General features: G+C 46.7%; 2 protein-coding genes across 4 annotated transcripts; one reads left to right on the forward strand and one right to left on the reverse strand.

The window, feature by feature from the left end:
* Positions 1 to 454: 454 nt before the first annotated feature.
* On the reverse strand, positions 455 to 3,330 carry GPR12 (G protein-coupled receptor 12). The gene is made up of 2 exons (XM_083437223.1): positions 2,944 to 3,330; positions 455 to 2,087 (listed from the first exon to the last, which is right to left on the reverse strand). Exon 2 carries the CDS (start codon positions 2,070 to 2,072, stop codon positions 1,068 to 1,070), a length of 1,005 nt encoding a protein of 334 aa, XP_083293349.1. The 5' UTR covers positions 2,073 to 2,087; positions 2,944 to 3,330; the 3' UTR covers positions 455 to 1,067.
* Positions 3,331 to 10,504: 7,174 nt separating this feature from the next.
* LOC310676001 (sperm microtubule associated protein 2-like) lies at positions 10,505 to 22,040 on the forward strand. Of its 3 annotated transcripts, none has more exons than XM_083437259.1 (7): positions 10,505 to 10,573; positions 12,425 to 12,699; positions 13,416 to 13,447; positions 14,969 to 15,035; positions 17,289 to 17,415; positions 19,355 to 19,439; positions 21,797 to 22,040. In XM_083437259.1, the coding sequence occupies exons 2-7, from the start codon at positions 12,662 to 12,664 to the stop codon at positions 21,811 to 21,813; spliced, it is 366 nt and encodes a 121-aa protein (XP_083293385.1). In that variant the 5' UTR covers positions 10,505 to 10,573; positions 12,425 to 12,661; the 3' UTR covers positions 21,814 to 22,040. The 3 variants fall into 3 exon arrangements, with proteins under 3 accessions (XP_083293385.1, XP_083293387.1, XP_083293386.1); XM_083437261.1 differs by lacking the exon at positions 10,505 to 10,573 and adding an exon at positions 11,216 to 11,301; XM_083437260.1 differs by lacking the exon at positions 10,505 to 10,573 and adding an exon at positions 11,336 to 11,499.
* Positions 22,041 to 23,634: the final 1,594 nt, after the last annotated feature.

Consider the following 23,634-nt stretch of genomic DNA (forward strand, 5'->3'; position numbering starts at 1 on the left):
CAGCACCGCTGCAGGCCAGTGTGTACACCCCAGTCTGGTATCTCAAGCCACTAGTTCCAGTTGCGGATGACTATCTCTTGACCACAGCCCACCTCATGTGTAACTCTCCTTGAATGTCATTTGCTTGTGTCCTAAAATGCAAGTCTGTAGATCTGTGTCTCTAAAATACATCAGAAACAATAGAGAGAGACGAATTCACAACCCATTTACTCTGGACTAGTCTTATTAAGACGCGGGTAGCGCTGTGGGTTAAACCACAGAGCCTAGGGCTTGCTGATCAGAAGGTCAGCAGTTCGAATCCCTGCGACGGGGTGAGCTCCCGTTGCTCGGTCCCTGCTCCTGCCAACCTAGTAGTTCGAAAGCACGTGAAAGTGCAAGTAGATAAATTACCTTCCAGTGGGAAGGTAAACGGCGTTTCCGTGCACTGCTCTGGTTTGCCAGAAGCGGCTTAGTCATGCTGGCCACATGACCCGGAAGCTGTACGCCGGCTCCCTCGGCCAGTAAAGCGAGATGAGTGCCACAACCCCAGAGTTGTCCGCGACTGGACCTAACGGTCAAGGGTCCCTTTACCTTTACCTAGTCTTATTAAAGTTAATGAAATTGTTTCCCAAGTAAGTTGGGTTGTGGACTTGCTTGCTCCTGAACAGGAACTCTATGTGTACCTCGTCCTACATTTTGGTGCAAGCGGGTTCTTGCAAGTGGCGCACATGGGCAACTTTCTCTCATAGGGAGAAATCAGATCTATATCTAACATCCTCTAACAACTGATACGGTGAAGCCTGGGAGAGATAGTTGGATCTAAGGGAATTAGTTCCCCATCCCCAACAAAAGCAGAATATAAGCAACACTCAAGAGTTGGCAAAGAGGTGATTTCGCTTTTAGGCATGATCCTGAAACTGCACAACATGGTTTATTTGGGTCAACAGGGTTTTCCTTTCCTTTCCTCCCTTTCTTTAAAAAAGGTCAATACTCCCTGTGGCTCGAGTGTGAATCTGTTATGTACAATGCAATGAAAGCAGCAAAGCCATGTAACACAACGCTAAATGAACGTCCGTCCTCTCTCTTAATCAAACATCGCTCGGAGATCTCGCCCGTGCCGAAAGGTTGGAAGGAATGCAGCCGCAGCAAATGAGCCAAAGTGCCTTTTGGATTTCTTGGTTTCGGAAAGCATATATTACAGGGTTGATGATGGAATTGTACGTGGCCGGGAGGAGAGTCGCGTAGGTGTATATTGAAGGATAGGTGTAGTCGGCTATTAAAGAATAGAGTGTGAAAGGCATCCAGCAAGCAGCAAAAGTCCCCAGGATAATGGCTAAGGTGGACACTCCTTTTCGGGTTGTCACATAGTGGGAAGTGGCCAGGAAGTGGTGCTGCAAGGCGATCTGATGGGCATGGCGCATCACGATTTTGCAGATCTGAATGTACAGCTGGAGCATGAGAGCAAACATGAGCAAGAAAGAGACAGAAAGGATGGCCGCGTTATTTTTAGTGAGCGGCCGGATCACACTGCAGGTGGACTCATCTTTCAGGCAGTTCCAGCCCATTATAGGTAGCAGCCCGATACAAATGGAAGCTCCCCAGAGCAGAACCAGCATGATATAGGTGAAAGTGACAGTCCTCTCTGAATTGTAAGTCAAAGCATAATAGAGGGAGAGGTAACGGTCAACCGTGATAGCCAGCAAGCTGCAGACAGAGGCAGAGAAAGAGGCAACGATCAGTCCAACCGTGACCAGCTTGGTAGATTCCGACTGGAGAAGGTAGGCAAAGATAAAATTGAAGATCAATCCGATCCCTGCCAAGAGATCAGCCAAGGCCAGGCTTCCTATCAGGAGGAACATAGGGGCACGGAGACTAGGATTATGGAAGATAATAAGGACCACCACGGCATTTTCACAGGAGATAAGGGTTCCTGAAGTACACAAGACAATATCCCAGGGGTTTACTATGAACTCTGGCTCTGGGTCACTGGCAGGAATCAGGGAGGTGACTGCAGCCGTGACATTCTCTGCCGGACTGGCTTCTAAGTGATCCGGAGGCAGCCACGTTAAATTAACCGTTGGGTCTTCGTTCATATTTAAACCCGTCCTCTTCAACGAAAAGACAATTTTTTCATTTTATTGCTCAGATAAACAGCACTTTTAAAGGAGCATGCAAAAAAAAAATAATAATAAAAATAAAATAGCCCCCTCCCTCCCCCACCTGCCGTAAAACAGCCTAAATCTACCGGGCAGGCACCCATTACATAAACATGACTGTACAAAATGTGGGTGGTGAGAGGAAACACAATGGATTTGAAACAGGATTTCAAAGGAAAATGAAAGGAAGGCAAACGAGATCAGAGCAACACTTGCCCCCACCTGCTCCTTCATATCAAAATAATTAAGGACAATTGCATGTATCGGGTCCTGCCCTCGATAATAAAATGCGATACGACGGCTAGAACTGTTGGAGATAAGGATTTTAAAAGCACACGCACGTAGACGACACCCAAGTTTTATTTAAAGACAGAAAAGCAGCATGGTGCTCGAAGCATAAAAAATCCACATCCACCATTTCGGAGCAATTAGTTAATCTGTAACCTTGCAAACAGGCATGAGAGCTTATAATCAGCGAGCCCTGAAATATAATCGATTTAACAGAAGAAAAGAAGTCTCGCAAGTCCCAATAGAGTGGGGAGGGCAGCCTATCAGCACCCAGGGCTTAAATAGATCTTGGAGGCACTGATGCTGCAAAACCTTGGCAGCGGGGGAAACCGGAGTGAGGAGGGGGGGGCAGGTAAACATAAAAGGGGGGAAAGGAAAATGTCATGCAGGGTGACGGGGGCGGCTATACCTCCCCACCCGGGCAGACGCATGGAGGAGATGGATGGCACACAGACACACAGATAGATACATGATCACAACAGTCAGGAGAGCGAGACGAGCCCTCTTGCGCGGTGGTCACCTTGGCTTCTCCTCTGGAAGAAGAGGAGGAGGAGGAGGAGGATCCCCGCTTCCTTTCTATGCAGCTAGACTTGCTGCCGCCGCCGCCGCCGCCGCTTCATGCATGCTCATTGTTTGCACGGCGCAGGCGAGTGGAAGGCAGGCAGGCAGGCAAGGAGGGAGACAGGCAGCCGTCGCCGCGCCAGCTCCAGGCTCGGGGCTTTGCAGAGAGAAGGAGCGCAGGTGGGAAGCGCCCCCCTCTCCGTGCACGCGGCCGCCTGGCGCATCTAGGGGCGGGGAGCGGAGGAGGAGGGGGCGCGAGCACGCGCGGGAAAGGAGAAGGCGCGCCTCTCTCTCTCTCTCTCTCCCGCCGAGCGGGGCACCACGTGAGCCGCGTGGCGGAAAGGGCCGGCTGGCGGCTCCGCAAAGGCGGCGCGTTGGTAGACACCTGCTGCTCTCCAGTGCGCAAGCGCCGCATTTGGGCGCTTTGGACCCGGCAGACGCTCCTGCTTCGATTCCCTAGTCCGCTCCAGCCACATTTTATGTTCTGCTTTTTTATCTCGCTTTTTCTCCAACAGCTTAGGCCCCGAGTGGGGATTGGAACCCGCGACTCCCAGGTCTTCGTCCAGCGCTCTAACCAGTACACCACACTGGCTCTCCCTACCGCCTCCCTTCTCACCGATGCTTCTAAGAGCCCTCCCTGCTGCTCTTGCTTCAGACCCTCATCCCTCTGCCTGGAGAAATGGTTGTTGTTGTTTAGTCGTTTAGTCGTGTCCGACTCTTCGTGACCCCATGGACCAGAGCATGCCAGGCACTCCTGTCTTCCACTGCCTCCCGCAGTTTGGTCAGATTCATGCTGGTAGCTTCCAGAACACTGTCCAACCATCTCGCCCTCTGTCCTCCCTTCTCCTTGTGCCAACAACATCAGGTTTTTTCCCAGGGAGTCTTCTCTTCTCATGAGGTGGCCAAAGTATTGGAGCCTCAGCTTCAGGATCTGTCCTTCCAGTGAGCACTCAGGGCTGATTTCCTTAAGAATGGAGAGGTTTGATCTTCTTGCAGTCCATGGGAAAAAGCTTCTGCTATAAACTGGTCAGGAGGCAGCTGCTGGCAGACCCGCCTTCAGTCATGTATGATGCAGTGATTCCTGGGAAGGTGATCTTGGGCATGTGCAGAGTGCCTTCCTTTCCCTTTGAATAGCTACAGCTGCCCCCCACCTGCCTGAAATGAAAAAGAGACGGCGGGAAAAGTAGTTTGTAGGTGCACTTCAGTTCACGCACCCTTTCATCCTTCCCTGCTTAGGGCAGGCATGAGCAACAAAGGCGTGAGCAGGATCTGTTTTGCTTCCTAAGGCTTGTAGGCCCATCAGTTGGAACCAGGCTACAAAAGAAAAGTGGCTTTGAAAAAATGGCAGAATTAAAGAGCAGCAAGGTACCATTGTGTGCATCCATGTTCCTTCTTGCAGTGAGGTCCGGAGGGTGGCAAAATGAGAACAGGACTTTTTGTCAGGAGCTTGTCCTATACTCGAGTAGGACCCTGGCAGAGACACATGCCCAACTGGCACATTCTCCCTCCTGGTCGATTGTTCGGGAGCTTCAAAAGCTTTCTTCTGCCCGAACATCACAGCAACCGATGCCAACAGACACCGGCACACTTAGGGATCTGCAGAGCACTGCAACGTGGTTCCCTCTCTCTCTCTCTCTAGCATCAGACAGCAAAGAGAAAGAACAAAGGACAGTAGTCCCACTTCACGGAACACAGTAACACAAACATCCTGTCTCCATCACTTCCCACTCTGTGGAGTCAAAACATACACTGTCATGTGATAACAAAAATCCCATGACTGCAATCATGGAGCAGGAATTCTAACACTTTTCAGTACTGGCTCCCAAACCGTAGAATGCTGTCTTCAGAGAGATGTGCCTGGCACCATCATTATCAGCTTTTAGGTGCCAAGCACCTGTTCACCCAAAGTGTTTGACTCTTAATTGGTGGATACACAAGCTTCTACTGTATTGGTGTTCATCTTTGAGTGGGTTAAGGCAGAATTTCCCCTTTTTATGTTACTGCAGAATCAACACTTTCAGCCAATTAACATTATTTTATCTTTCTGGTGTATTTTAAATTGTGTACCATGTATGCTTTTATAAATATAAGTCGCTCTGAGTTATTTTTGTAATAAGCAACAAATAAACACAATAGCCAACCAATCCTTTTATTTGTATGCCACCTTTCCAAAGTTAAAACCATTATTCATGTTTTCTGCCAATGACTTTGCCATCCTTGCCCTGGACTAGAACAATACTTTCCCTGGCGTTTGCACCCATTAGTTTAACAGAACCTGCATCCTGCTTAATTGCAAATAAAACCTCAAAGCTGTCTCCCTCTTTCGGGGAAGGGAGATGGACAGCTTGAGTTCCTTCTACCAATTAGGGTTCTTCCAGGTAAGGCCTTGATATTGTAAGTGGGCCATGCAGATATCATAATTGGGTTCCTGGCAACAGATGTATCAGATATCCCCTGGAAAGGGTAAATCTGGATTAAATTGGGCGGGTGGAGAGAAACGTATGGCATTTTCATGCCAACAGTGTTATGTGGATGCTGCAAAAAACTTCCATGTGTGAGGAGCACTGATCCCACAATAAAAACATGTCTGGTCCTCTGTACCAGTTTTTCTCTCCTTTCAGTTCGTCTCCCAGCTGAAGGCTGAATTCTATCAAGGCAGCCAACAACGCAATAATGCACATGTAGAGTGGTATGCAACTAGGGTGTTCTATCAGCACAAGGATTCGCCCTTGTGCAGTGGAGCTTCCTTCTCTCCCCTCTGCCCTGTGCACTGCCTAAATATGTTCTGGGGTTTCCCTCAACCCTTCAAAACAGATTTGGGGAGGGCACGAGGTGAGCAGGGGAAGAGGAGAAGAGAATTTCCATTATGCAAGGGCAGATATTTGCATTCACAGAACGAGTTCCTTAGGCCTACATTGCATACAACCCATAACTTCCTACACAGAGATAATCTCTGAAAAAGGGGGAAAATAATTTACAGCCTTGTCACTTCTGATGTGCAACATATATGGGCTTTTTTGGCCAGGCATGGGAAAAAAGGGAAGGGGCTTTGAAGCAATTACATAGCATGAATTGACAAGGCAGAGGCCATAGATTTTTGGTTTCAGTTCTCTGATATTTCATGAACCTACCACCACCCAGATTACCCTGCATAGCCTGTTGGCAGACTGTATTTGAGATGAAAACATTTCTGTGGAGGATGGGGTCACAGTAAAAGCTGCCTCAGGTCAGGCTCTGGATGGTTACAAAATCCAGTTAACGCCTGTATGCTATTTGCTTTCTGGACCTCCGTACCAAATCACTGTAGAGGTTAATTTGTGAACTTGATAAATGTATTCTCTCAAAATTAGCAAAATGTAATGTGCTGCAGATCTATGGTACTTCCACTCTATTGGGTGCAATCAAAGGGATGTAGACTGTTGGGTGAACGCATGGCAGGCTTGGGTTCAAATTCTTGTTCAACTATGGAACTTGTGTGTGTGCGCGCGCACACACACACACACACACATATATACACACACAGGGGGGCCAACTTGAATAAAACATTGAAGGACCCAAGTAAGCCCCACCCAACATAATTGATCACATGCACACCATTTGAATGACAATACCCATCAATTTTGGGAGGGGACAGCCCCCCAGATATTATATGGGGGGCAAAGGAGTTGCCCTACGCACACACATATACACAATGTCACCAATGGACTATTCCTCTATTGTAAAATCCATTTGTGCCAGACATTTCAAATGCATTTATTTAACCAAGCATCCTGGTAACATTTCCATGAAATCTATCCATTGTGATCAAACTTCCCTGTGAAGTTCTTGTGATTTTCACATGGTGAATGTATCGCTTTGGTGGTGGTGGTGGGGAGTCCAAGAATTCATCCGATTACATAGCAACGAAGCCTGTGCCTTTTATTCTGGTGGCTACATGCATCTGTTCTATACACTGTTGTATATCACTTGTTTAGTTGGCTGAAAATCGCCCGTCGGGAAATCAAAGCAACTATAAAAAGCTTGCCTGAAGGATTTTAAATATAGTAAAGAAAAAAGAAGAAGAAAAAGGACTCATTTCTCTGGCATGGGCTGAACTACAGAGTCCCACTCTCAGCGGAACAAAAGCAATCGGAAATGGCAGTCATGGGAAATCTTCAGCGAAGCGGCAGTCTGCATTAATTTAAAATGTGCACACCCGCCCAGGAGTGACATATGGATTTTGTGCCTTGCAGTGCGATGAAGCTTGTGACACCTGTTTCATAAGCACACACCAGCCTGCTTTTTATTTTCTCTATAAACTCTATAAACACACTTTCTCTATAAAGAGTGCTGCACCAATCTGACACCAAAAAATTGTGCGGAAAAGTCACCGCTAAATGCTTGCATTGGTTATTTTCAGACTAATTCTAAGAACTCAGCACTTTTGGTTAGAATTCCTTTTATGGTCTCTTTTTCAACCAGCACCTCTAATTTGAAGTTGGAATGCACACTATATTGAGTTTGCACACCCATATTGGGCGATATTAGCATGTTTAATAGCACAATTTGTCACTAAACCTCTTTGTGTCCCTGATTATCCAACACATGTGAAGATCACACACATGGAGGCATGATTCCCCCCGCCAGAACCTTAATCCAGAGCCATTTTGCATTTAAGGATGATATGGAAGAGTACTATAATTGCGTACATTCCTTGGGGGAATTAGCAAGAGCCATTGATTCCCAATTTGGATTCAGATTGGAAAGTTTAATCTGTGTGCAGAGTGGAAATGGTGGCCAGAGAGCAAAATAGCTTTGCGGCTTGAAACATCAAATGCAATGTTTGGAGAAGAATAAGATGGTTAGCTGCTCAAGTACAAATTTATGCAAGCTGCCCTAACCCACATTTCCTGGACTGCCGATTTATGCTTAACTATGAAAGAGACTGAGACAGACAGGTGAATAATATTACTGTCACAGTATAAGGGCGAGGAGTGGTGCTGAGGATTTGGCAGGCTGAAATGGAGTTGTACAAGCCCTGAGGGGATGCTTAGGTGCAAACGACACAGGTTTGGACATGATGGCAGGGAGATAGGGAGATTTAGAGAATCGGGGAGGTGGAAGGAAAGCATGGAACAATAATCACCTGATCCAAGGAGAAGATGAGTGCTCCTTGACTCTCACTATAACACTACGGTTTGGTGCTCAGTCTTCAGGGCTTCATGGAGTGGCTGGCCATGAATTCTTGGGCATTTTGCTATTTGATGACCAGACACCTCATGGGGTCAAGAAATATACAGTGGTGTAGGTGACTCTCCCTCTCTCTTCCCCTCCTTTCCTTCTCTTTTTCTTTTCTCTCTTCTTCCCCCCTTTCTTTTTCCTTTCCTTTCCTGCTTCTACAGTATCCTCTATATCATACACCCTAACTTAGTGTTGATTATTATTATTGCTATTCGTTTTATTCCAATGCACTTCTCTTTACTAATTTCCTTTGTGTGCCTTTTGTATATGGTGTGACGGGCACAGTTCTCCAAATGGTGGGAGAATGATTCTGTGAATCCACCCTAATAATTTTTAGCTTCCCTCCTTGGATGTTGCAGTGCAGGTGTCAATTGGCCAAGGGCTATGAGAACAATGTCAGTACTCTTTTTTTTATAAATATTTTTATTAAATTTTCTGTCTTTCAATTTAAAATACTCATTTTTACATTCTTAAGATATCAGTGACTTCCTTTTTTCTCTTTCCATGGTTCATTTTACATATCATAAATCCCTGCATATTTTACAAAAACTATACCATTCAGTATTCCATTATTACATCCATCAGAACTTACCGTATTTTTTGCTCTATAAGACTCACTTTTTCCCTCCTGAAAAGTAAGGGGAAATGTGTGTGCGTCTTATGGAGCAAATGCAGGCTGCGCAGCTATCCCAGAAGCCAGAACAGCAAGAGGGATCGCTGCTTTCACTGTGCAGCGATTCCTCTTGCTGTTCTGGCTTCTGAGTTTCAGAATATATTTTTTCTTGTTTTCCTCCTCCAAAAACTATGTGTGCCTTGCGGTCTGGTGCATCTTATAGAGCGAAAAATATGGCATTTACACTGTTGAATTTATCTTAATGCTGCCAGGACCCTCAGCTGTACACAGCTGTACACAGCTATATTCAATAAACGTTTTCCAATCTTCTCTAAACGTATGTTCTTCTAGTTCTCTTATTTTATTTGTTAAGTCTGCAAGCTGCGCATATTCTGTCAATTTAAGTTGCTCTTCTTCTTTGGTTGGGACCTCGCTCGTTTTCCATTTAACAATGTCAGGACTCTTTCCTAGACTGCTCTATAACTGGCTTTGGTATGACCTACACTGAAGACAAGAAGCAGTGCTGTGAATAGTCATCGTTTGGAGGGCGTGGGGACAAGTATACAGTGCAAACACACTGATGATACCATCTTTAATGGGCTGCGTGAATTTTCCTTGTGAGTTTGTCTTCTTCTGCATTGTATGTCAGAGTGTATGTGTATCTCTGAGCTGTCTACCTTAATTTCCTCAGTTGTCTCTTCCATCTTTGTCTTTCAGGGGAATACAGAAGGCGACAGGAGGGTGTCTCCTGTTCTTGCAGCATGCAAGTGGGTGGATGCACTGCTCGGAGCATGGCAGGGCGTTCCGTGGCATATCAGTCGCCGTGACTATTTTTGTTTTACTGCTACAAGAAAACGAATGTTTATGACATGTTCTTCATGAAGGAAAACCCTGAAGGGCATGGTCACAGTCGAACCTTTATTATGCAGACCTTGGTTATATAAATCAGCGCTGGAATAATTCTGGAGGAAAGTTCTTAAATATATTCCCTCCTAACAGGAATATACTTGCAAACAATAACATACATATTCTCAGAGATTCTCTCCACTTCACCCCCGGCATTCTAACATTAGGAGAGAAAGGTGAAGCAAGGTGTAAGAATGTTTAATTCTGCAAGTGCTGACCTAGGTGTCATCTGAAACTGGGTTCATGGTTTTGCTCTCTCAAAACTAACCATGAGTTTTATTCAAGAATTGTCCCGTGGTTTATGACTCATGGTACTTGCACGGTCACTATAAACCATGGTTTGGCTTAACATGATGTGGAAACTAGGTCAGTTATCAACAGGTGAAGCCATGGGAATGCAGGAAGAGTGTCAACACCTGCTGGTCTGTTGTCTGTTATGCAGCTTTGCCAGGCAGAGTCTGGACCTGGACAGTTGGCCAACACCATTGAGGGGTCTTTCCCTTCAGAATTCGCTCACCTTTGATGCAGTTCAATAAAAGCTTTTACTTTTACTTTCAGAGGTATTTGGATGGCACATCAGCAGAGAAGGGCTTCTGTCCCCATGTCCACCATGTGGGCCTCTCCTAGAAGGCATCTGGTTGGCCATTATGGAGAGCAGGGTGTTTGATTCAATGGCCCTAATTTAGTCTCTCTTACTACATCCTTATGCCCCTTTGGCTGTTCCTAGAGTGCAGCCTAGACATTAGGTCTGCAGGAGCTCCCCCAGCAACGGAAGATGTGGTCACAGTCCCCATGGCAACAGCTGTTTGCATCGCTGTGTTCTATTGAATCATGTGGAGACTTGGGACAGGTTGGTATCAGTGGTGGGGGTGGGTAATAAGCAGCAGAAAGCATGCAAGAAGGAGTCAAAGGCAGAGAGGGAGAGGTGGAAAAGCATCCTCTTTTGCAGGCTGGGAAGCAGGGCAGAGATGTGCCTCTAAATCCACAAATCTACGTTGGCGGGGACGACTTGCCAGAACCTTTCCCTGTTGGTATTCTCCAAATTGACTTTGGAGGATACTGACTTCTAAATCTATGAAAAAAGGAAGGTTTAAAGTTTGGACATTTTCACCTGCCAATACTGTGCTAGCCACCTTTAAAACCAACCAACCAACCAACCAACCAACCAAGCGATAGCCTTTCCAAAGTAATCAGATGAGCAGCTCATTGTAAATTCAGTGGATACTCGGGTTGTGAACGTGATCCGTGTGGGATGCACGTTCACAACCCACAGCGGTGCGTCTGCACACGTGCGGGTTGCGATACAGTGCTTCTGCGCATGCACGACCCCAAAACCCGGAGGTAACCCATTCTGGTACTTCTGGGTTTCAGTGGGTCCGTAACCCCCCCAAAAAAACCGCAACCTGAAGCGTCTGTAACCCAAGGTATGACTGTACAGAAAATATGTTATTATGATTAACAGTTATGTTTTCTATAAGCTTTGGGTCTTTCCCATTCTTGATATGAATATATTGAAGATGGTCATGGAAGGACAGCCAAAATGATCATGGGACTGGAACAACTCTCTTATGAGGAAAGGTTGTGACTTTTTAGTTTTGGGGGGGAAAAAACAAGTAAAGGGAGGCATGATAGAATTGTATGGTATTACGTTTGATGTGGAGTATTGGACAGAGACTTTATCCTTCATAATACTTGAACTTGGGGCCATCCAATGAAGCTTGAATGATGGGAGTTTCAGGATGAACAGAAGGCAGTACTTCTTCACACAAAATACAGGTAAATACTGCAATTTGCTGCCTCAAGGTGTAGTCATGGCCATCAGCTTGGTTGGCTTTGAAAAAGGTTTAGACCAGGGGTTGTCAACCTGGTCCCTACCGCCCACTAGTGGGTGTTTCAGGATTCTAGGTGGGCGGTAGGGGGTTCTATGGCACAAGCTGAATCCTCCTTCCATCGAGCACTGGTGGGCGGTAAGGAAATTTTACCGTCAAGAAAGATGCATTAGTGGGCGGTAGGTATAAAAAGGTTGACTACCCCCTGGTTTAGACAAATCCAGGAGGATAAGGCTGGGTACCTGTCCGTGGAGGGCATATTTTGCCTCCACTGTTGAAGGCAGTAATGCTTCTGCAAACCAGTTGACTGGAATTGCAGGTGGGGAGAGCACTCGGCTCCTGTTTTTGGCTTCTCATTGGTATATGATTGACCACTTTGAGCACAGGATGCTGCACTAAGATAGCCTTTTGGTCTGATGCAACAGGACTCTTATTACTAACAAAAACAACAATGTAAGCTAAATCCATCTAGCACCTGGCGACACATCAGAATACCATACCCTCCAACATGTCCAGGCCCAAAACCAGGCCGCATGGCTTCTGAGCAAGTCACATGACCTGCGTGAGATTGCAGCCCCACCAAAAGTGCTTTTTTTCAGGACTGTGTGTTTCCATGAGAGCACAGCACTCAAAAACACACATTTGGGGGTGCTGTGTGAGATCATGGCCTTGAAAAAAGCACTTTTGGGGTGTGAGATTGTGGCATCCAAAATGGCTGCTGGCTCTCACATGAAAAAATGGGATGTCCCGGTTTTCCCAGGACAGTTGTGGAGTATGGAATACTTTTTTTAGTAAGTAGACTTATATATTACTTTTTCAAAACCTTCCTTCTTATATAAACTCTCCCCTTTCTTTCCTCGCTCTCACCCAAGGAAAGCCCTCAGAAATTTTAGATCTTGGGGCAGCTTGCCCTGAGGGCTGAAGATGGCCCTCTGAAAACAAAGTCTCAGGCCAAAATCCTAGACGTCCCCAAGACATCTAGTTGCCGAAATTCACCACCTGGCTGGAAACATAATTGTGATTCCTAGAAGGAACACCGTTTCCAGAGCTGGTTGCTCTGGCAACACATACCTTTGAAATGGGATTAGAGGACGGAGGATTGGATCAACATGCTTGGCCAGGTGCAAGATAACCAACAATTTAAGAGGTAAGAACTACGTCTGTTGTCCTTTATCCCAATATCAATGCTCATTGGTGTTGGGGTGAAATGTCATGTTTGTATTACATCAAACTTACTTACAACTTACCTTTCCTCTGCTCTTTCCAGACATGATCTACAATTTAAAGCTCTGTGTCTGAGCAGACCCCCATTTTTTTAATATATATTTTTCCCTCCAGAGCTTTCCTTGCAAAAAACCCTCCACTCTTTAAAGCTCAACTGGCGCAAATGGTAATCCTCATAAAATCCGAATTGACGTTTGCTCAGATTAAGCTTTCAAGAGTGGGTTTTGGAAGGGAAATCTGGGGGCAGAATAAAAATGTTCAGACACAGACTGCACACCTCTGCCGGGAAATATCAGAGGGAAAGGTAAGTGTGGATAAGTCGTTTGTGGTCTCGGATTTCACTGTGCATTAGTTAGCCAGCTTATTTATTTCTATATGCTGCAAAGCTGCGGGAAACTATTTGATTTAGTAGATCTGCCAGCATGAAAGTTTCCGCCATAAAGCACTGCCACTGCTAAGGGGAGGCGGGAGGAAATGCAGCAATTCATCTCAGAAACAGCTTGTTGTTTTAAACCAGTATAAAACAGATACGTGTTTTAGTGTAGATCTGCCTAGAAGAATATCAGAGCTGGGTACAGAGACAGGAGTGATTTTGCCAATGCTTTTAACACACTCTCCCCGCCCCCTGTCTCTCCCTAGGCATACATCAGAACGTAGAGGCACAGTCCCAGGCAAGTTGTCAAGTATTTGTGCTCTGATCAGTGCTGACAACAGAATGGGGAGGGGCGGTTTGGGGCATGGCAACCTCTTTGCCTTTATCCCAGGAGAGCTAGTAAGCATCACCTAATCTCTTTGGCTACTCTGTGTAAAGTGCAAACAGCAGTGTTGTTTTTAGCACAGTGGATCCTCAGCTGGCCTTGGGGCTTTGGCAAATCCTCAGCCTTGCCACCCTCTGAGGCTCGTTCTGGCTCTGATGCTTTAGAAGAGGGGCCAAGAACCTGTGGTTTTTCAGATGTTCTTGGGCGACAACTCCCGTCATGACTGACCATAGGCCATGCTGATAGGGGCAGGTGGGAGTTGTCATCCAGCCGCATCTGGAGTTCTGCAGGTTCCCCACCCTTGCTTTTGGAACATTTACTAAATCCTAGCCTACTGTAAGGCAAGTTGTGTTGGCATCACCACCACCATTTCCATTTCCCATTGCTGCCTAGGGTGTTTTTTAAGAGTAGGAGAAAGGCGGAGGCAGAGGTAGAAATTTGATAGGGCTTCATAGAACAAAGCCAGGGCAGTGTGTGACAAGGATTCTGGCCTGCCTTATTTCTACCATCGCAGACAGTGGAAATTTAACTTGCTGGATTGATGGGCACTATTTAAATGGGCACTATTTATCCACACTTCCTCGTGTCTTGCTGCTTTCTCCCAGGGAAAACCACTCTTTAGTGCTCAATTGGACCAAACAGCAATTTCGGTTTTCTCCAGATTGACGTTTGCTCCTATATATCACAAAAGGATGGGTTTCCTCTGGGAAAGCAGCCATGCCAGGGGAAAACCACTCAGACCCATGCCCCAAAAGCATAGGTCAAGTGGGAAACCACTTGGACCCAGGTATTCTATGTGCAAGACAAATGTGGGCAAGCAAGCCCTGACTCTTGAAGGAGAAGGGGTACGTTGTCTAATGAAGAGAGATGGTGGCGTTGCCCCAGGCACTGGGAATTACAAAGCGCCAAGATATTTCCTTTAATATTCTCTCTGACTTTAATATTCTCTCTTACTGTGTTTTGGTAAAATTGCAGGCAGATGAAGATGTTGGACGGTGGGTGAAAGACCCTGTGTGAGAGGCAGGGAAGGGAGGGTCTCCCAGGGTGAGAGGCAGGGGAAGGAACACGAGGCTGTTCATCTCAGGGTTGTGGGTTCAAGGCCCAGGCTGGGCAAAAGATTCCTGCATTGCAGGGGGTTGGACTAGATGACCCTTGTGGTCCCTTCCAACTTTACAATTCTTTGAGTCTTTGAGATGCTGCAAGGCGAGAGATGGGAGGGTGCATCCTTCTCCGTATGGGATAAAAATTAGGATATACTGGTGAGATAGTATTTCTCTCTCTCCCTCTCCCTCCCCCCTCCCTCTTTCTCTCTCTTATTTTTTTTGTTTAGATTAGTTTGTTGTTTTATTGTATTGTGAAAAGTCTTAATAAAACTTTATATATAAAAGGCCCACTAACACAAATACATGTTTATATTTAAATACTTCTCTTCAGTCTTAACTCCTAGGCTAGAAGAGCTGGCTAAATGCAAAACCGTACATCCACGTTATAAAGCAGACAGGTGAGGAATAAAGTGACCAGGCTTCAGACAAATAAAAATCCACCCTGGGTTGAGGGATTTGTTTACAATGACCGAATTAACTCAGTATGCACATATATGAGAAAGCATGCTAAAGCTGGACAACCAATTTTATTATGTTGCAACACAGTTTCAGAGCAGGATTCGCTGTCCTTTAGATCTTTGTGTTTTTTATGCCACCCTTCAATGATTTCTCCAGGGTGGTTTACCAGAAGGAATGAAGGAGTTAAAATGTAAGTGCAATACTAACTATAAACTAAAAACCACAAAAAGCAGCATAATACAGCAGGAGGAAAAATGCGCCTAAAAAGCTCAGGAGAATCAAAGCCTGGCAGGGCAATAAGTCTGGTGATTGTGGTTTCCCCCAGTACAAAACAGTCCTGTGATCTCACCATTGTAGGGCCATAGCTGGCGGCAGTGGCGTAGCGTGGGGGGTGTAGGGGGGGCCGGCCGCACCGGGCGCAACATCTGGGGGTTAGGGTTAGGGGGCGCAAATCCACAGGTTAGGGGGCGCAAATCCACGGGTTGGGGGGCGCAAATTACCTCCCTTGCCCCGGGTGCTGACAACCCACGCTACGCCACTGGCTGGCGGTATCCAAATCCACACCTAGAATGTGTGCATTACAGTCCAGAGTTCTTGTGCAGGAGCTGGGGAGGCTAGAGCAGCGATGGGAGCTGCATACCCTCCAACATTTTTCTGATGAAAACTGATTTTGGTCAGGACTGCACCAGGGGAGAATACCGTTGATTCCCCCTCCCTCCTTGCCTGCAGTGATCTTACAATTATCAGCCCTTCCAGAGGCTGCTATTGCCTGTTACCTTACCTGTATTATAAAACGCATGAGCAGTAGATGCAAACAATCATTTCAAGGCTGCTTCGGACTAGATGCATACCCTCCAACATTTCTCCTGTGAAAATAGGGACGTCCCATTCCAAAAGGGACGCGGGTGGCGCTGTGGGTTAAAGCCTCAGCACCTAGGGCTTGCCGATCGCAAGGTCGGCAGTTCGAATCCCCGCGGCGGGGTGCGCTCCCGTTGTTCGGTCCCAGCGCCTGCCAACCTAGCAGTTCGAAAGCACTCTCGGGTGCAAGTAGATAAATAGGGACCGCTTACTAGCGGGAAGGTAAACGGCGTTTCCGTGTGCAGCTCTGGCTCGCCAGAGCAGCGATGTCACGCTGGCCACGTGACCCGGAAGTGTCTTCGGACAGCGCTGGCCCCCGGCCTCTTAAGTGAGATGGGCGCACAACCCTAGAGTCTGTCAAGACTGGCCCGTATGGGCAGGGGTACCTTTACCTTTATTCCATAATGATCATTTTACTATTTATACCCCACACATCTTACTGGGTTGCCCCAGCCACTCTGGGCAGCTTCCAACGTATATTAAAACATAATAGAACATTAAACATTAAAAAAACCCTTCCCTATACTGTACAGGATTGCCTTCAGGGGTCAGATGGCTCCATACCCTCCAATATTTCTCCAGTGAAAATTGGGACACCTTAAGGAAAATGGGACATTCTGGGATCAAATCAGAAACCAGGACGGCTTCTGTCAACAACTTTGTCCAGATTTTCCCTTTTGGGAGTATTGCAACCCTACACTGGAGTTGGGCCCTAAGATGCAATAACTAAACAATGTTATCTGTCCTTTATCTGTACCGACTGTACAAAAGTCAACAAGAATTCAGTAATCGCAGCCAAAGAAAGCAAATAACATGTAAATAACATCTGTACAAAACTGAACTGCAGGCTCTGCCTTACAGTTATTCAAAGCCCCCAGCCTCAAAATGCAATTGCATCCTGAAAATTGCAGGCACGCAACTGCAAAATGCAGTGACCCCATTTGTCAAGGAACACAAGTCTCTTGAGACATTTCCTCCTAGACTTTGATCTTCTTGCAGAGATAGGAGCTGCAACTGCATGATTTCTTCCTCGGCCACTAAAGAGCTGGTGTGTGTAGGAGGAGACCCAGAGAGCTAGATCAAATCTTGATGTGGGCCTTATCTGTGCTGTAGGCTGGGGAGATTCCACACCACTGATCTACTTCTTTTAAAAGGAGTGGGGGAGCATTTATATTGCAGGCATTGCAAAACCATGTGGCAAGCTGTTCCACAGGCTGTGTATGAACTATTTCCTTTAATATGCCTTACGTTTCCTGCCATCAATTTTATTAGATGTCTGAGAGAGACATAGTGTCTCATGGGCTGCTGCTGTTTTCCTTTTGTTGGCAACCCAGACCCACCGCTGAATGGTTCGTGACAGAGGCAGCTCTGAGGGCACAGGCATCACCCAGGTTGAAGGAGCTGGCACGGCCTCGGCCTTGCCCAGCTGGCTGGGAATTCCATCGTTCCCCTTATTCTGTGGTATGTAAGTCCTTCACTAGCCTGCCTCCTTTTCAGCCCATCTGGCGTGATTGCCCCAAATGCTTCCCTGTGGTTGAGATTCCACACGATGGTGTAGCTGCTCCATGTTGGCTCACTGCGTACAGACATTTGTGGCAGCCTCATACCCTGTTGCTGTAACATTCAAATGAAGCTTCCGTTCCCTCTCTATAGCAGGGATTGGGAATCTCCAGACCGTGAACAGGATTTGGCCCATGAGGCTTGAAATATACTCGGAGTCCAGAGTGGATTTCATGCTCTTTATTCAGCTCATAGTGGTGAGGAGGAATGGAAGCTCCCCCAGAATGTCCGCTTTATATACATTATTTACACAATGGGCCCCAAGTGACTGGCTAATGCTCCTGTAGTCCAATCAGGTTGCGGATTCACTTCCACCTGGAGCTGGATTGGGTGGCTCCTGTGGACCAATCAGACTGCTGCATTCTGAATCCTGTTGTTCTAGGACCAATCAGACTGCTGCATTTTGGATACTATTCAACTCAGTACATAACAAGGCTGTTCCTCAAAAACCACATCCACCTCCCCCACACCTAGCATGGTCAAGTGCTTCCACTCCAAAACATCAGCTGCTGCTATCAGGGAGAGAGACAAGCCGATGTCGCCATGATGAGTCCACTTCCTGTGCCACAGGTTGGCTACATATGCAGTAGAAATCCACAGAGCAATGAGCAGAAGCATTTTTACGTGCAGAAATCACCAAGTCTTTGCTTCTGATCATTGGCTTTTGGGTTGCCCTCCATATACTCCAACTTGTGCCCCTCTTCTGTTGGCCTTCCACTCTCAGCTCCATGCCACCTGCCAAACTACCCTCATCTTGTCATGCCACTTCCTTCCCTTCCATCCGTTCAATTGGTCTACCACACCACCTCTGCCTCCCCTGGTTCTTGCTTGTGTATTCTTTGCTGCGTGAATATTATTACATTGTCTCTCCTCGTGATCCTGCTCTCCTTGCTGCCAAGGAGTGTGGTGGAGTCTCCTTCTTTGGAGGTCTTTAAGCAGAGGCTTGACAACCATATGTCAGGAGTGCTCTGATGGTGTTTCCTGCTTAGCAGGGGGTTGGACTCGATGGCCCTTGTGGTCTCTTCCAACTCTATGATTCTATGATTCCTTCATCCAGCCTCTTCTTCATTCCTGAATCCTAATATGACAGGGATGGGGTTCTTGTGGCCCTCCAGAAGGTACCAGACTCCAATTCCCATCATCCCTGGCCATTGGCCATGCAGGCTGCAGCTGATGGGAGTTGTGTTCTAACAAGATTTGAGTGACATCGGTTCTCTATCCCTGTGACAGAGCGTATCTTCAGAGCAGATTGTTCAATGGGTTTAGCAATCATTCTCTGTAGTACTGGCATTAGGGTTGCCATATCTTGAAGAGCAAAAAAGAGGACAGCCCGAGCCGCTGCCAGTCAGAGCAGGGAAAAGAGGTGTGTGAATGTGCCTACACAACCCTACACAAATCCAGAGTAGAGTCCCTAAGACGGTTGGTTGACGTCTTGTACGCCTCCTTCCAGCAACTCCTGCAGCCAAGCAGGTGCCAAACGCATTGCTTTGCTTCACTTTGGACCACATCAGTGAGGCCGAGAGGGGGCAGGTGTTGGCATCTGGGCAGCGCAGGACCTCCATACACACTGCCCAGGCTTGCTCCCCAGGGTGGTCACTTCAGTGCTGCTAATGCAGTGGTTTGACTTCACCCCCAGAGGCACACTCCATTGTCTCTTAAGGCAAATGGATGCCAACAAATAGTGAACCTCGTTGGGCATAATTTTTGGAGAGCTGCTGCAAGGGGAATTTGATTGGCTGCTCCTTCATGCCACCTACCACCCTCTCTTTGCTTGTGTGCAGTCCTGGCGCACAGATGTAGAGCATCCATGGAATATGACATCCTTCTCTCTTGTCTTCAGGTGACTCAGGCAGCAAAGAATGCCGTAGCCTCAGAGAGGCTACTTGCTCTAGCCAAGCCAAGGCCACAAGCCACAGATGCAAACAGTAAGCCTATCCTTTTATTGATTACCATTCTGTGACAGGTTGAGGGGTTATGCTTTTCCTTGCTATTAACCCCCCTTATTCATTCATTCATTCATTCATTCATTCATTCATTCATTCATTGAATTTCTCTATTGCGTTTATATCCCACCTTTTTCTCCAATGAGCTCAGGATGGCATATCTGGTTCTCTCCCATCTCAATTACTCCCCACAACAACCCTGTGAGGTAGGGCCAAGAGGAAGCAACTGGCCCAAGGTCACCCAGTGAGCTTCATGGCTGAGTGAGGATTTGAACCCTGGTCTGCCATGTCCTTGTCTGACACTCTAACCGTAACACCACATTGGCTTTCTTGTCCATTTCCAACTTTTTGTACAAAAGTCCCCTACTCCTCTCCACCCCCCCCAAAAAATTGTTTAGAGTGCACCAAAACATCATACTTCGTTCAACTGCTTGGGGAGTTTCTTGGCTCTTTTGCCAAGATTTAGGAAAGAATCAGAGCCAACAGAGCCAAGATTTAGGAAAGAATCAAACTGAGGAAGGAGCTCCCCATTTGCGTGGACAGGTGGAGTCCCCCCAACCCCAGGCGACTCCCGAGTGGAATCATGACTCAAGACAACGTGCCATGGGATTAAAATTGGCCACAACTTTATTAAGTTTCAGATGTAGGGAGCCCTTGGCTCAGGCATTGGGTGTTTGTCCTTCCCAGTCCCCAGCTGGGGATCTGGGGGACATCAGGGTTATCCAGAATGTGTGGGGATTGGGCTGGCTCTGGAGAACATCTGTTCAAGCAGAGAGCTCGCCCCCTGGTTCGCCGCCGTCACAGGGGAGAGCAATGACAACCTCTCAGCGTATGGCCAATGCCTCCCCTCAAGACCCCTTTAATGGGGAACTCTGGGATCGCCGCCGCAAGGGGGCGTGGGCTTCACACACCCCTTTAGGAAGATAGACTAAAGGATTCCGCCCAAGGCCTGAAACCGCCAAAGTTGTGACATTTTGCTACTGGGAAGTCAAAGCCTGCCAATGCAGGAAAATTCCTTTCTAGCCCTTCAACAGCAACCATGACGTAGCAGCACCCACGTACCTGTGGAGAAGAGGTTAACCTGCAAAAGAAGGCTTAACTGAGGGAGGGCAGGGTGGGAAAAGCTCTGGAGCCAACTGATGACTCCCAGGTAAGATCCACCTTCTGTTGTGTGGACAGGGCGGTCCCTCCCCCTACCTGGCCAATCCTCTGGCAATGCCTCCCCAGGCGGGTTTGGGCAATTGGCTGAAGTAGGCGGAGACCTCCAGGTATCCAGTCTGGGGAGGGCGAAGCCAGCAGCCTGTACTGCCAGGAGCAGCATGGGATCCAGGGGGCTGTGCGCAACCACGCAAAAGGCGCCCTCCATTTGATGTGGGGAGCGGTCATTGCTTTCCCAGAGCTCAGAAGACACAGAACTTTACAAATCATTGTGAAAAATCCTTAGGACTCAAAGGACAGCTGTGCAGGCAGAAAGTGGAGAAGGTTTTACAGTAGTACCCTGGGTTACAGACGCTTCAGGTCACAGACACTTCAGGTTACAGGCTCCGCTAACCCAGAAATAGTACCTCGGATTAAGGACTTTGCTTCAGGATGAGAACAGAAATTGCGCAACGGCGGCAGCAGCAGGAGGCCCCATTAGCTAAAGTGGTGCTTCAGGTTAAGAACAGTTTCAGGTTAAGAACGGACCTCCGGAATGAATTAAGTACGTAACCAGAGTTACCACTGTATAAGATGTTCCAGAGCAGGCCCTTTTTGAAACCAATGAAACTTAATGTCAAGACATTTGTTATTAATTTTAGTAGTAGTAGTAGGAAGAGGGAAGGCAATACTCTCACTCTGGCCACACCATACATTGAAAGCACTCTGATACCACTTTAAACAGTCATCATGGCTTCCCCCAAAGAATCCTGGGAGCTGTAGTTCATTAAGGATCCTGAGAGTCATCAGGAGACTCCTAGCCCCCTAACAGAGCTACATTTCCCAGAGTTCCCTGTGAAGATGGACTGATTTGTAATTCACTCTGTTGATTGTAACTGTGAGGGAAATAGGGGTCTCCTAACAGATCTCACCCCAGCACAATCCAGGGAAGCTGTAGCAACGTTGGTATTGGGAGGGTGTCTCTATGGCTCTGCCCCACCAGCTTGGCTGCTGCTGCCTAAGGTGAGACATGACAGAACCAGCCTTCTCTTGGCACTATAATGCAGATGAGATAGCTCAAGTCCTCTCAAAAGGCTGAAAATCTGAGAAGTTTTGCTGATTGTGACCTCCCTGCATCTTCAGGAATGTGTTGCTGCCCCTGAATTAAAGCCCAATCTAACGCTTCTGGTTTGCTCTTGCAGCAAAATCTGGAAAGTAAATCCAAGGAGTGGTTGTTGAATTTGCGAAGCTTGGCAGACTCTCTGAACTTCAGATCTACATCTTAGGTGGTGGCAAACCTTGCCAAGTTTCTGAGGCTGCTCTTCAGTATTTACCTGGTCCTCACATTCTTGAACCATCCTGGGAGAGTAAAGGCAAAGTGGACATTACTCAGCCATGACATTGACCAGCTTGAGGAAGTGATTAAAGTATCTTGCACCCATCAAATCTGTAAACTGGGAATGATGTTTCATCAGTTTGGGAGGCCCCAGTCTATTGCTTGGTTGAGTAATATTTTGGGCCCACTATTTCCCTAAGTTGGCGGGGGGGGGGAGAGTTCCTAGCTCTTATCACAACTTTGAGAAGTTCCTATGTCTTGCAGGGTCAACATTATTTGTTTTTCTATTTAATGCTTCTAAACCACTTCCCTGCTAATGTTTTTCAAGCGGTGCGCAACAGAAATATATATTTAAAAACATGAGTGATATTCAGCTAAGTTTTACTCAGAGTAAACTCATTGAAATGAATAGACCTAACTTAATCTTGTTTATTAATTTCAATGGGTCTCCTGTGACTAAAACTTAGTTGCATATCATCCATCTATCTATCTGAAAAACTGTAGAGATCTAAAAACATGGATCTTTGTAAGCATCACATTGCAAAAATTCCACATAGTATGCTGTTATCATTTTGTGGGTGCCTGGACCCCCCCCATCTAATTCCTGGGTGCCACACACTGGATTTAGCATGTTAAAATACAAACCAGGAGCTAGCCTGGTAATGACCCTCTAAAGATGAGTCGTTAGGGGCACAAAGGGAATGGCTCTGTGCCAGAGAGCAAGTGGGAGAGGCCTTTCCCTCAACTCATAATTAATTAGAAAGACAAAAGCCTTTGCAGTAGCATTTTTTTTAGAGTTGGAAGGAGAGGAGTTGTATTTGGGATTGTAGTCGGGGATGCTGTGGGCTGGAGGAAAAACAGTTGTGTCAGCAAGCTAGAGGGGAAAACGGCAGTCTGTTAAAACGCAACAAGCTAAAGAGAAGCATCAGAGCCATGCTTGATCTCTTTTTTGAATCCAAGGCTGCAGCAAGGGGAGAAACAGGACCCTCTTGAAGTGTTCATGCCTCAAACCCTTCCATCGCAGGCTCTGGTTGTATATATGTGCAAATAAACCATATATCCTGAAGACACCACATTCTCCGCTGTGCCTTATTTCCAAGAGGAAACAGGAACCCTGGCTATGCGCCTGGAACCGCTGGAATCTCACACCTCTCGGAGACTGGGGTGGTGTGTGACAATATATATATATAATCTGAGTCGCTCTCCTTTAAAAGCTAGGCTTTCAATTGCTGCATCAAAGCAAAAATGCCAGGCACTTGTCAGAGTGTGCAAGGAAATGGATTCTAACTTTGCCTTTAATTGAGGTGTCTTGGGGTGAGGGAGTTGCTCTCCTCTACTTCTAACACCAGCCATGTGGTATCGCCAATGCTGTCTTGATAATTAACTATGGGTGTGTGTGTGTGTGTGTTTATGCTAACCTTTTAAACTGGGGTTTAGCTCTGTGACATAGGGGTCTTTATAAAAACATTACTGAGCTCCATTTGTCATTAATGTTTGAGTTTGATCCTTCCTATTATAAAGATGACTCAGGTTACACTCAGAAGCCACTTGGGACTTTTATTTCTATTTATATAGTAGTGATGATTCCTCTGTTTGCATCTATATGCATAAATTGGTACATGCAAATCTTATGCAAATCCTGACCCTCCTTTCTTCAGGCGATGCCTTTCCCCCTTTTAGGCAAATTTAAGTGGTCTGTGGAAA

The sequence above is a fragment of the Podarcis tiliguerta genome, assembly GCF_965153285.1.
Source record: "Podarcis tiliguerta genome assembly, chromosome: 4".
NCBI classification, from domain to species: domain Eukaryota; kingdom Metazoa; phylum Chordata; class Lepidosauria; order Squamata; family Lacertidae; genus Podarcis; species Podarcis tiliguerta.